Source organism: Rhinatrema bivittatum, chromosome 8 (assembly GCF_901001135.1).
Source record: "Rhinatrema bivittatum chromosome 8, aRhiBiv1.1, whole genome shotgun sequence".
Classification (NCBI taxonomy): domain Eukaryota; kingdom Metazoa; phylum Chordata; class Amphibia; order Gymnophiona; family Rhinatrematidae; genus Rhinatrema; species Rhinatrema bivittatum.
The window spans coordinates 263364039-263376728 of NC_042622.1; the positions used below are offsets into that span (position 1 = coordinate 263364039).

Sequence of the window (12690 nt, forward strand, 5' to 3'; positions counted from 1 at the left end):
CGGTCCACAGGGCCGGCGGAAGCAGGGAACTATAGCAGGAAGATCGGCGGGCAGTGGTGGAGCTTACATCACCACGACCCGAAGAAAAGGGTCACGTTCACTCCTCCTCCTTCCTGCCTGTGCAGCCCTGGAAGAAAAACGTTGCCGGAGCCGCGTGGGCAGGAAGGAGGAGGAGCATCTGCTGCGTACAGAAGAAGAGCAGCATTAATGGGCCGTTGCGGATCCCACGTTGCGACGGCCCGAGAAGAGGAGGAAACCCGATAGCAGGGCCGCTGCGGATCCCACGTCGCGGCAGCCCGAGAAGAGGAGGAAACCCGATAGCAGGGCCGCTGCAGATCCCATGTCACGGCCAGGGAAGATCAGGGCCTCTGAAGAGCCCATCCTTCGGCAACCCGTGCAGAGGGACAGCATGTGCCAGTGAGAGCCTGTGCTTGAGCAAGAGAGCATGTAGGAGTGAGAGAGCCTGTGTGTGTGAGAGTGAGACAGCATGTGCATGAGAGAGACAGTATGTATGTATGAGAGAGAGGCATGTGAGAGTGAGAGCTGTGGATGTGTGAGATTGCATGTGAGTGAGAGCCTGTGTGTGTGAGAATGTGTGAGATAGTGTGTGAGAATGAGAACCTGATTGTGTGTTTGAGGGAAGACAGATGGAGAGAAAAGAAATAGAAAAAAAGACCCTGTAAAAGGAATTGGCAAAAAAACAAGAAAGGAAAGGTGGAAAAAAAAGCCTGTGACCAACCGATTAGAAAACTAAGATCAGACAGCAAAGGTAAAAAAAAAATAAATTACTTTTTAGTGATTGGCACATGTAATCTTTGGGAATGTGCAAGAGTAGCACTTTCTCTATGCCGATCTCACAATGTACGAGATCAGCATGGAGGAAGTGGAAGCCTGCAAATATTTATTATGAGATAGGTTGTGTTGTGAAACATTTTATTTATGTATATATTTAAGGAAACATACATAAATTGTTGAAATACATTTTGTTCGTTTAACCTTTAACTTCTGGTTTGCTGGTAGACTGAATTACTGTGTCACGAAATTATGTCTGTCTAAAAAGTGTGTCACCAACATGAAAAGTTTGGAAAGCTCTGCCCTAGAGAGATTCTTCCATAACTCCATAATACTTCCACCTTGAGATGCTTTCATAAATAGCTGTATAAATATCCTTCTCCCAGGAAGACATCTACATAAATACTCTAGCTCTCATTAAATACCCATCTCTCAAGAAATACCCTAACCATAGAGAGATTCCCTCATAAATACCCCTTCCCTTGTAAATACCATTTTTCCTAATAAATACCCCCACACTGGGGGGGTCCCCTCGTCACATAAATACTCCCTTAATACCCCATCCCCAGAGTTAGCCTTTATAAATGCTCCCATCTCTCAGTAATTACCCTTATCCTTCAATAAATACTTTCCACTTCAGAGAGAAATCCTGAAGGAATACTTTTGCACCCAGCCCAGAGGAAAAATTTTGAATTATTGCTCCCTTTCTGTAGTATTACCCTCATCCAGGAGAGTCTTTCAACAAATAGCTCCTTCCTCTACTATTATCGCAATCCTGGGAGAGATGCTGAGTAAATGTGCCCCTTTCGCCACATACTGTATTACCCCCAGCCTGGGAGAAACCTGTAAATACGCCTGGCTGGTATTCTCACAGCTGTCAATAGCAGTTCAATCTGCTATTGACACTCATCAGATCCCAGCTCACCAGCCCCAGGAACCTGCTTCTACAGATGCTTTTTTCCCATGAAAGCATGGGAAGGTGTTGGAACCTGATTGTGGTGAATTGAACAAAACTGATTATGTTTTTTCTGTGAAAGACAGGGAGGGAACAATGCTGGCCACACCGTGGTGGTGGATAATGTAGAATATGATTTCCACCTTCTGCCCAGTGGAGTCCTGAACAAGAATGCAATCTCCTTCATAGGTGAGACTTTTTTGCTATCGACAATATCACTATCTCCTCTCATCTTTCCCCCATAGCATTATCATCTCCCCCTTCTACGCTGCCCTTATCTTCATAATTGAGTCCCACCTGCTACACCCATACTTATGTCTCTGTTCTCAAGGAAGGAAGTTATGTTAAGAGACTATCTCACACTGAACAAGTCCGACCTCTGGAGGATAGAGTGGCAGACTTGGAGGAGCTGAGGCAGACAGAGAGGTACATTGATGAGACCTTCAGGGACATAGTAGCCAAGTCCCAAATCCAGTCTGGCAGCCCCAGTGCTGCCTTGGATCAGAAAGGTCTCCCAGTTGGAGAACATCACCCTGGTGTAGCAGGAAGGGATCCTGTAGCAAGGACCTGCTCTCCAGGTGATGTATTGTCCTCTCATACTGAGGACAAGTCTCCCAGGGTTACTGCCCAGGAGGGAAGGGTTAGGTTGGCCATCATAGTTGGTGATTCAATTATTAGAAATGTAGATAGCAGGGTGGCTGGTGGGCGTGAGGGACCGCCTGGTAACATACCTACCTGGTGCGAAGGTGGCGGACCTCACGCGTCACCTAGATAGGATTATAGACAGTGCTGGGGAGGAGCCGGCTGTTGTGGTACATGTGGGCACCAACGACATAGGAAAATGTGGGAGAGAGGTTCTGGAAGCCAAATTTAAGAACTTCCATGGTGGCATTCTCTGAAATGCTTCCTGTTTCATGAGCAGGTCCCCAGAGGCAGGCAGAGCTCCAGAGTTTCAATGCTTGGATGAGACAATGGTGCAGGGAAGAGGGATTCGGTTTTGTAAGGAACTGGGGAAACTTTGGGGAAGGGGGAGACTTTTCCGAAAGGATGGGCTCCACCTTAACCAGAATGGATCCAAGCTGCTGGCACTAACTTATAAAAAGAAGATAGAGCAGCTTTTAAACTAGAACAAGAGGGAAAATCGACAGTCCCTTAGCAGTGCATGGTTTGGAGGACTGTATCCTTGAAGGATACTAATGAAACCAGGAGAGTTAGGGCATCTCAACAGAGAGGTTCCAATAAAAGCAAACATAGTCTATGTGCCTATATGTAAACAGTCACCTGAGCTAAAGATTTCCAAATTATCCCTATCAGTTGAAAAGCAGATTGTTAATACAAACAAAAAACACACTTTGAAATGTCTGTATGCCAATGCCAGAAGTCTAAGAAGTAAGAAGGGAGAGTTGAGTGTATAGCAGTAAATGATGAGATTGACATAATTGGCATCACAGAGACCTGGTGGAAGGAGGATAACCAATAGGACAGTGCTATATCAGGGTACAAATTACAGTGGACCCTCTAGTTACAACTGGCCTGACATACGAACAACTTGGGTTACAACCAAAATTTTAGTTTGAGTTACAACCAAAGTCTTGAGTTACAACCTGAATGCCAGCCAAGGCCATGTGTATCCGCTCGTGCGTGTGGTTGATTCTAATTGGGCATTTTTTCCTGTCAATCGCGGTTTTTTGCACTTGGTGAGTGGGACTTCTGCTCTGCTGTTGCAGTGATTGGCTGCTGCTGCTGCCGATGGGGCCTGTCCATCTCAGGCACACCCAGAGCTGCAAATGTTCACAGGAGCACGTAGGCAGACCCGGCACGGCATTGCAGCAAGCAACAGCATCACTGGTGATCAAGGAAGCTTCTGTGCAGCAGCAGCAAGGGAGTGTAGCACTCAGCAAGGTATCAGGAGGGGAGGGAGTATGCTGGGAGGGAGAAATGAGTGTTTGGGGGCCAGAGATGTGCTCTGAGGGGGGGGGAATCCTCCCCCTCCTCCCTTCCTGCAAGCCAGAGATGTCAACTTGAATGGTGAGTACACTATGAAATTGTTGTTTCTGGAAGGCGAGGCACAATTTATAACTTTTGGTGAGTACACTAGGAAAATTATTGGTGTTTCTGGTAAATTAGACATATTGTTCACCCCTTTTTTATTATGAAAAGTTTAGGTAAGGGATGCTTTGGGAGGTTCGGAACACATAGGTATTTCCATTATTTCTTATGGGAAAATAGTCTTGACTTACAACCAACTTGAGTTACAACCAGCCCTCGCGAACGAATTGAGTTCGTAAGTCAAGGGTCCACTGTATATCGCAGTGATAGGGAGGATGAACATAAGAAATTGCTTCTGCCGTCGTAATTTGTGCCAATCAACTGCCGCCTTCAGTTGTGCTGCACCTTGATAATGCAATAAATGTGGCATTCCCAAACCACCCTGGCTTTTAGGCAGATACAGAGTCGCCTTGGCTATTCTGGGTCTCTTACCCTTCCACAAAAATGTATTTATATGTTTTTGCTTTTTGTCTAAGAGATTAGCAGGAACTACAATGGGCAAGGTTTGTTGCAGGTAAAGAATTCTGGACATGATATTCATTTTTATATTAGCAAGACGGCCTAACCAGGAAATATGGTACCGGTCCCATTCCTCGAGATCTTTGTATATTTTGGCCAGCAGTGGTGGGTAGTTAAGTTGAAATAGTTCTGCCTCCTGGCCAGTGTAAATCCCCAGATATTTTATTTTAGACTTAGCCCAATTAAATGGAAACTCCTTTTTCAGCTGGGCTACTAGGTCCGGTGCTATGTTAATTTTAAAGCCAGACACCTGGCTGAAATTTGTGATTGCCTCAGTGACCGCCTTCAAGGATTGATAGGGGTCCGTAATGGTGAACAGGATATCATCTGCGAATAGTGAGAGTGTAGACCTAAAAGCACCCACCGTAATCCCTTGTATGCGATCATTGTTCCGAATCCTGTGTGTGAACGGATCGAGGAAAATGGCAAACAAGAGTGGGGATAGGGGGCACCCCCCTATCCCCACTCTTGTTTGTTTCCAACAGTGGCCAATCCAGGCCATAAGAACCTGGCAAGTACCCAAAAACTAAGTCTAGTCCATGTAACCATTGCTAATGGCAGTGGCAATTTACGGCGTAAAAGCGTAAAAATCGTTCCCGAATGGCGGAGTTGGAAGTTAACATCTGACCAGATTCGTCCTTCAGCTTTACAATAGTATTGAGAGTTGTTTTAGCTTTCAATTTTTTAGCGAGTTGCCTTCCCGCCTTATTACCTCCTTCGTAGTGTGTTTGTTGAATAATTTCTAATTATGGGCTATTTGTGCAGCATCTAATTCCTCGAGATGGTATCGAAGCCTATCCATTTGACCCAAAATCAGACCATCTCCTGTTAGAATGTGAGTGTATCCCAATTTCTGCAGTTTTTGGAGTGTCTCCTGTTTATCCTTATTACGTTGTTTCTTAAGATAGGACCCTCTAGCGATTAGCTTACCCCGAATAACCACCTTTAGGCATTCCCAGATGGTCACTGGAGAAGTCCCGGTAGATACATTTATGCGTAAATATTCCTGTATATCTCTCTGAAGTTGTTGACAAAAGCTTTCGTCCTACAGCAAACTGTCATTTAATTTCCAAAATCGTAATCCCTTATCATAGGAAGCAATATGTAATTTCATAGTAATAGGACTGTGATCAGACCACGTTATGGGTTCAATAGATGGGAGTGATACCTGATTGACACAGCCCTTATCGACAAATAAATAGTCAATCCTGGAATATGTCTGTTGTGCCCTTTAATAAAAGGTATAATTTCTGGCCTGAACCAGGGTTCAAAACCAATAAAGAGATATTCCCCTTCATCTAGTCAGGCCAGTCCATCACAAGAGGATTATGAAAGCAACCAGCAGATGGAGACAGATTAATAATCTTACTGACATTACCTCTTATATACACTTACACTGACATCAGCCTACCAGTTAGCCGCTGAATGTAACAGCAAGCCTTTGAGGTAGTGGCCATGAACCACCGCTACAGGAAACTCATCGGGGTTCCTGCACCTCGGACAACCTTCTCATTACCATCACTGGGACACATCTCCGGCATACCCCGCTCCGTGGGCCACTACCGGATCTGCATGTCTAAGGTATTACTCCACTACAGCAAGCCACTACCGGATCTTCACATCTGAGGTATTGCCTTTGGGTATACCTCTCTGCTCAAGACTGCACTTTACTGCATTCCCCACTCTGCGGGTTGTGCCTTTCTCTTTCCTCAATAAAAACTCTATTTACAGCTGTGTCTGACATCGCTGAGGCTGCGCCTACCGACTGTGAGGCTCACAGGGCTCCTCCCTGTGGGCGGAGACATCTCTCACCTCGGCCCAGGGGTTCACACTTTACAAAACATAACACAGGGCTTAATCCATCGCGTAGCTCATAGAGCAACTGTCACATTACTGAAATTGGAGCAGCTGAAGTTTCCATTCTGCTCGAAGATTTTTAACTTTTCTACAATCTCTTTGGACAGTCTTGCAGACCTGTTCAAAAGTTTACATACCCTTGTTTGGGATGATAATATACACTCAAATTGACACACACAGATTGAGATGGTAATGAAGGGTAGGTGTGCCTTGTTTGACTGTAATTAGTGTCTGTGTATAACTAGTCAATGAGTTTCTTAGCTCTTGAGAAATCCTTGTGCATTTCATCCAAGGCTATGCTGACTTTGATGATTACTGAAGTCTGGGGAAAGCAAAAGAACTGTCAATGGATCTGCAAGCAAAAGTAGTTCAATTTCATAAATCAGGAAAAGGATATAAAAAGATATCCTAATATTTGAAAATACCAATCAGTACTGTTCAAGCTCTGATCAAGAAGTGGAAAATTATGGGTTAAGTTAATACCAAGCCAGACCAAGAATTATTTCAGACACAACTGCCAGGAAAATTTTGTTGGGATGCAAAGAAAAACCCACAAGCAACTTCTACTGAAATACAGACTTCTCTGAAACAAAGTGGTGTGGGTGATTCAGCCTGCACAATAAGGAGATACTTGAACAAAAGTGGGCTGCATGGTAGAATAGTCAGAAAAAAGCCATTGCTGCACTAATGCCAAAAAAGCCCACTTATAATACACCAAACAGCACCTAGAGAAGCCTCAAAACTTCTGGAACAATTTAATTTGGAGTGATGAGACCAAAATTGAACTTTAAGGTCACAACCATAAACGCTATGGGGCGGATTTTCAGAGCCCTGCTCGCGTAAATCCGCCCAAAACCGGGCGGATTTACGCGAGCAGGGCCCTGCGCGCCGGGAAGCCTATTTTACATAGGCCTCCCGGCGCGCGCAGAGCCCCGGGACTCGCGTAAGTCCCGGGGTTCTCGGAGGGGGGCGTGTCGGGGGCGTGTCGGGGGGGCGGGCCCGGTCGTCGCGGCGTTCCGGGGGCGTGTCGGCAGCGTTTTGGGGGCGGGTACGGGGGCGTGGCTACGGCCCGGGGGCGTGGCCGCGCCCTCCGTACCCGCCCCCAGGTCGCGGCCCGGCGCGCAGCAGGCCCGCTGGCGCGCGGGGATTTACGTCTCCCTCCGGGAGGCGTAAATCCCCCGACAAAGGTAAGGGGGGGGGTGTAGACAGGGCCGGGTGGGTGGGTTAGGTAGGGGAAGGGAGGGTAAGGTGAGGGGAGGGCAAAGGAAAGTTCCCTCCGAGGCCGCTCCGATTTCGGAGCGGCCTTGGAGGGAACGGGGGGAGGCAGCGCGGCTCGGCGCGCGCAGGCTATACAAAATCGATAGCCTTGCGCGCGCCGATCCGGGATTTTAGTGGATACGCGCGGCTCCGCGCGTATCTACTAAAATCCAGCGTACTTTTGCTTGAGTCTGATGCGCAAGCAAAAGTAGGCTGATCGCGCTTCTTTTAAAATCTACCCCTATGTTTGGAGACGAGTCAACACCATCCCTACCATGAAGCTTGTAGGTGGATCTCTGCTGGGGTTTTTTTTGGGGGGGGGGGGGGGGGGTGGTGAGCTACAGTGGAACAGGGAATTTAGTCAAAATTGATGGCAGGATGAATGCAACATCTTACCAGAAAATATTGGAGGAAAATTTGCATTCATTCAGGAAGTTCTGCATGGGGTGCACTTGGACTTTCCAACATGACAGTGATCTTAAATATAAGGCCAAATCGACCCTTCAGTGGCTGCAGCAGAAGAAAGTGAAGGTTCTGGAGGGGCCATCACATTCTCCTGATCTCAACATCATTGAGCCACTTTGGGGAGAACTCAAACATGCAGCTCATGCTAGACAACCAAAGAATTTAGTAGATCTGGAGACTTTTTGCCAAGAGGAATGGGCTGCTTTACCACATGAGAAAATAAAGTGCCTCATTCACGACTATCACAAAAGACTTCAAGCTGTCATTGATGCTAAAGGGGGCAATACCCTATATTAAGAACTAAGGGTATGCAACATTTGAACATGACTATTTTACTATTTCCTTTATTGCTCTGGTTTGTTTAATAAGTGTGCTAATCTGTGATGCATAAAATAGTTCAATTTGAAGCACATTAAAAATAACAGACGTGTTTTGTCTAATCGCTCATGTTTTCTTAAAATGCTACACATCTTACAAGTTCTGCTAGGGGGTAGGTAAACCTACGAGCACAACTGTATGTTCATTAATTTTGGTAGCTGTTTGGATTGTTGCAGAGCTCAGTGATGGAACATGGGGTGGGGGTTAGAGGACCTGGATGTTGGATTAAGTATGGGACCTTGTGTGCTTATCTACACTGGATGGTAGAAAACAAATGATGGAACCAACAGCTTTCCTGGATAAGGAGAGAGATCCTAGAAATGATAAGGCTTCTGTGGCTAGCCACTGGGTTATATCCTTGCCATGTGAATGGGAATAACTGGGCAGAATGGATGTGCCAATTGGTCTTTTTCTCCTGTCATCTAGTGTATTACTGTGTTGAGAGGTTGTCTAATGCTGTCTGATACATGTTGGGTGTTTCATGCTGACTTTCTCTCTTCCCCAGGGAACGGGGTGGTGATTCACTTGCCTGGACTCTTTGAGGAAGCTGAGAGGAACAGCAGAAAGGGACCTGGTGAGGGATCTCCTGACCTCCTGATATTTGAACTTGGGCCCTCTGGCACAGGGCTACCACGAGGTGTCTCAGATAATCTAATAATAGGAAAAGATCCACCTATGCATGGATTACATAAACTTGTAACACATATTCATTCTTTGACCATCATATGGAGACGCCAGGGATGCTCATTTGACAGAGTTTACAAAGTCTTTGAAAAGACTGCGCCTTTATTATAATCATTGGTCTTATCCATGAAGAATTCTTTTTGTGAAAATTTTTCAAAATGCAAATAAAATTACTTAGCTTTCATTGAAAATGTGCTCATCTTCAAGAGAAAATAGCCACCCAACAGTGTTTCATGTACCTGCACCAAAATGGAGGTGATTAATCTTAATTGTGCATAGGTAGATCTTTTCATATTGTTGGTATTTCTATGTTCACCTTTTTGGGTTCAGTTAATCTTGATATTTTCAGATAATCTAATGACATTTTGTTTTTCTCAGGTCTGGAAGGCTGGGAGTCTCGCACCGTCATCTCAGACAGAGCTCACATTGGTGAGTAACATGGCTGTGCAGCTTCTCCTCTGCCATGACACCCCTGGTGGCTGGACAGAGATTGCGGGAGCCAGGGAAAGGGACAGCAACCTTTCGTGGTCTTACCTCTCCCCTCCTCTTCTCTCTCTTCCAGTGTTCGATTTCCACCAGGCGGCTGATGGCATTCAGGAACAGCAGCGGCAGCAGCAAGCTGGGAAAAAGTATGCAGGCGTGTGTGCAGAGATTGCAGGCATGTGTGAAGGAATCAGTATACAGCATCTCCCTCAGAGACGCCTCCTCTCCCTCAGAGACCCCTCTTCTCCCTGAGAAGACTTGGAGTACCTCTGGTAGTTGCCCAATGGCCCCCCACCCATTTTGCCCTATTCTTTGCTCTCCTGCCTCTTTCTTTTATCTGTCTCTGATTCCTTGAGTCTCTGATAATTGTCTCTGATGATTATGGGGATGTATTAAGTTGTGGTTGCCTTGTTAATACACTTAGACTAAGTGATGCATCTTTTTGCTGGAGTAATTTAGTAGAAAACCTGGCTAAAAGAAAAATGAGTTCCTCTGCACTCAGGCAAGCCAATCCACACCAGTGGGTTATGCATTCCTATCGGCAGATGGAGAGGGAGTAAAGCTGACTCACTAATGTCGGAGAAAGCTTGCCAGTTTTCTCCGTCTCCAGCAGATGGTGGACATGTATGTCCCTTGTTGGGATTGCTTGTGATAAAAAACAAAACAAAACACAGAGAGAGATTAGGAGAAAATTCAGACACACCACTTCAGCTCCTGAGCTGACATCTGTTTGGTCCCTCCCTCAATTGAGCGCTTTAAGCCTGGAAGCCTGATAAGGCATAGACTAAAAAAAAAACGGAAAAGAGGACGAGGAAGTGCTCGGCAATGAAGGCTTGTGCCCTCTTCCCCCCTGTAGCTAGTGACCTCATCATGCTCTCAGCCAGGAGGCTGAGCTCAAGTGAAAAAAAGGAGGGAAGTTTTAGGCATAAGAACATGCCATGCTGGGTCAGACCAAGGGTTCATCAAGCCCAGCATCCTGTTTCCAACAGAGGCCAAACCAGGCCATAAGAACCTGACAAGTACCCAAAAACTAAGTCTATTCCATGTAACCATTGCTAATGGCAGTGGCTATTCTCTAAGTGAACTTAATAGCAGGTAATGGACTTCTCCTTCAAGAACTTATCCAATCCTTTTTTAAACACAGCTATACTAACTGCACTAACCACATCCTCTGGCAACAAATTCCAGAGTTTAATTGTGCGTTGAGTGAAAAAGAACTTTCTCCGATTAGTTTTAAATGTGCCCCATGCTAACTTCATGGAGTGCCCCCTAGTTTTTCTATTATCTGAAAGAGTAAATAACCAATTCACATCTACCCGGTTCTAGACCTCTCATGATTTTAAACACCTCTATCATATCCCCCCTCAGCCGTCTCTTCTCCAAGCTGAAAAGTCCTAACCTCTTTAGTCTTTCCTCATAGGGGAGCTGTTCCATTCCCTTTATTATTTTGGTTGCCCTTCTCTGTACCTTCTCCATCGCAATTATATCTTTTTTGAGATGCGGCGACCAGAATTGTACACAGTATTCAAGGTGCGGACTCACCATGGAGCAGTACAGAGGCATTATGACATTTTCCGTTTTATTCTCCATTCCCTTTCTAATAATTCCAATTCTGTTTGCTTTTTTGACTGCCGCAGGACACTGAACCGACAATTTCAATGTGTTATCCACTATGATGCCTAGATCTCTTTCTTGGGTGGTAGCACCTAATATGGAACCCAACATTGTGTAATTATAGCATGGGTTCCCTGTACGTACCCGGATCAGTCCAGACACCTGGGTTGTGACTCCGCACCAGCAGATGGAGACAGAGCAAAACTCGACGGGCTCCCTACATATAGTAAGGTGCCACCCACAGCCCCTCAGTCTTACTCTGTCTCCAGCAGATGGGGCAGGTCCACCCACAGTCTCTGTACTCTGCGGGGTTTTAGTTAGTTAAAAAAAAAAAAAAAAAAAAAAAAAAAGATAAATAAATAGGATAGAAGAGAGGAAGAACAGGTTTTTTTATTTTAGCAGGAGAAGCTCCCGTCGGCGTTGTCTCCCAGGGGGGTTTGGGAAGGTCCTGAGGGGACTATCCCCCCCTGGTTGAGCCCGCTGCTGTGGGTCGCGGACCCAGCCTTGCCAGGCAGCAGTGTCGGGGTGACACCGGGGAGCCCGGTTCACTCACCCCGGTGGAGCGGGAACATCAGCACCTGGACAGCGACAGCGGCTGAGTAGTAAAAAAAAAAAAAAAAAAGTTTAGCTTGTTTTTTGTTTCGCGCCGGCTCTCCCTTTTCTTCTCGGCAGCTCGTTCGGGAGGGGGGGACCCGTGCTTCGTGTTTCCTGCGGCGATTTTATTTTCTTGCAGTGCCCGCGATGCCGGTCGGCTCGGCCTGCCGCGCGTGCGGGTCGGCGCGCACGCGCGTTTCGCGCGATGGCGTTTGCTCTGGGTGTCTTGCCGGGGGCGAGGGACCGTCGGGGGGAGGTCGTAGCGGCCGTTCCCGCTCGTCCCGTTCGCCGCCGCGCGCCGGGGGTGCTGTTGCTGCTGGCCCTGATCCGTTCCCACTCAGCGCGGGAACGGCGGCCATTTTGGATACAGTTCGAGCGGCCACGAGGAGGGTGTTGGATAATGGCGGCCAGCCGCCTCCGCTCTCTCCTCAGCCGCGGGCCGCGGGGGGGGAACCCCGGGAGGCCCTACAAGCTGAACAGCCATCCTCGGGGGAGGGACCCTCCGACTCGGAGGATTCCTTTTCCGATGATTTTGCTATGTTGTTAAAAAAATTGGCAAAATATAAGAAGTCGCGACGCAGCTCCGGAGGAACTTCAGGTGGCGGAAAGGGACGCCCGCGCTCCAAGAGACGGGCAGGCCGGCCCAGGAGCTCGCCGGGTCCACCTCAGGGGAAGAGACCGGCACGGGGCGTCCCTCAGGAGTCTGACACGGAGTCTACTTCCTCGGATGAGGATCTTTCGGTCTCGGGGGCTGCAGGAGGGCCTGAGGGGCCCGATGACCCGAGCCCTGCACCGCCAGGCGCCGGAAAAGGTACGCTGGCGGGGGAGGGGGATGACCCCAAGGTCGTGCGCTTGTTTAAGAGAGAGGAGCTCTCTCCGCTGATACCAGCGATCCTGGAGGAGATTGGCATTGAAGCTCCACCGGTCGAGGTCCGTCAGACCGCAAATATGGATCCGGTCCTCCTCGGCCTCGCAGGACCTGCAGTGGCGTTCCCGTTTCATTTCTCGGCCTCTGACATACTGTTCCGGGAGTGGGATACCCC

At 47.4% G+C, this 12690-nt stretch overlaps 1 protein-coding gene across 1 annotated transcript in view; it reads left to right on the top strand.

Annotated features, from left to right (window-relative positions):
- LOC115098316 (adenylosuccinate synthetase isozyme 2-like) overlaps positions 1-12690 on the top strand; it is a 70504-nt gene that overhangs the window by 27177 nt on the left and 30637 nt on the right. Inside the window, exons 2-5 of the mRNA XM_029614850.1 lie at positions 1834-1936; positions 8778-8846; positions 9335-9385; positions 9519-9585. Of these exons, the coding sequence (XP_029470710.1) occupies positions 1834-1936; positions 8778-8846; positions 9335-9385; positions 9519-9585 (290 nt within the window). The remainder of the gene's footprint in view (positions 1-1833; positions 1937-8777; positions 8847-9334; positions 9386-9518; positions 9586-12690) is intronic.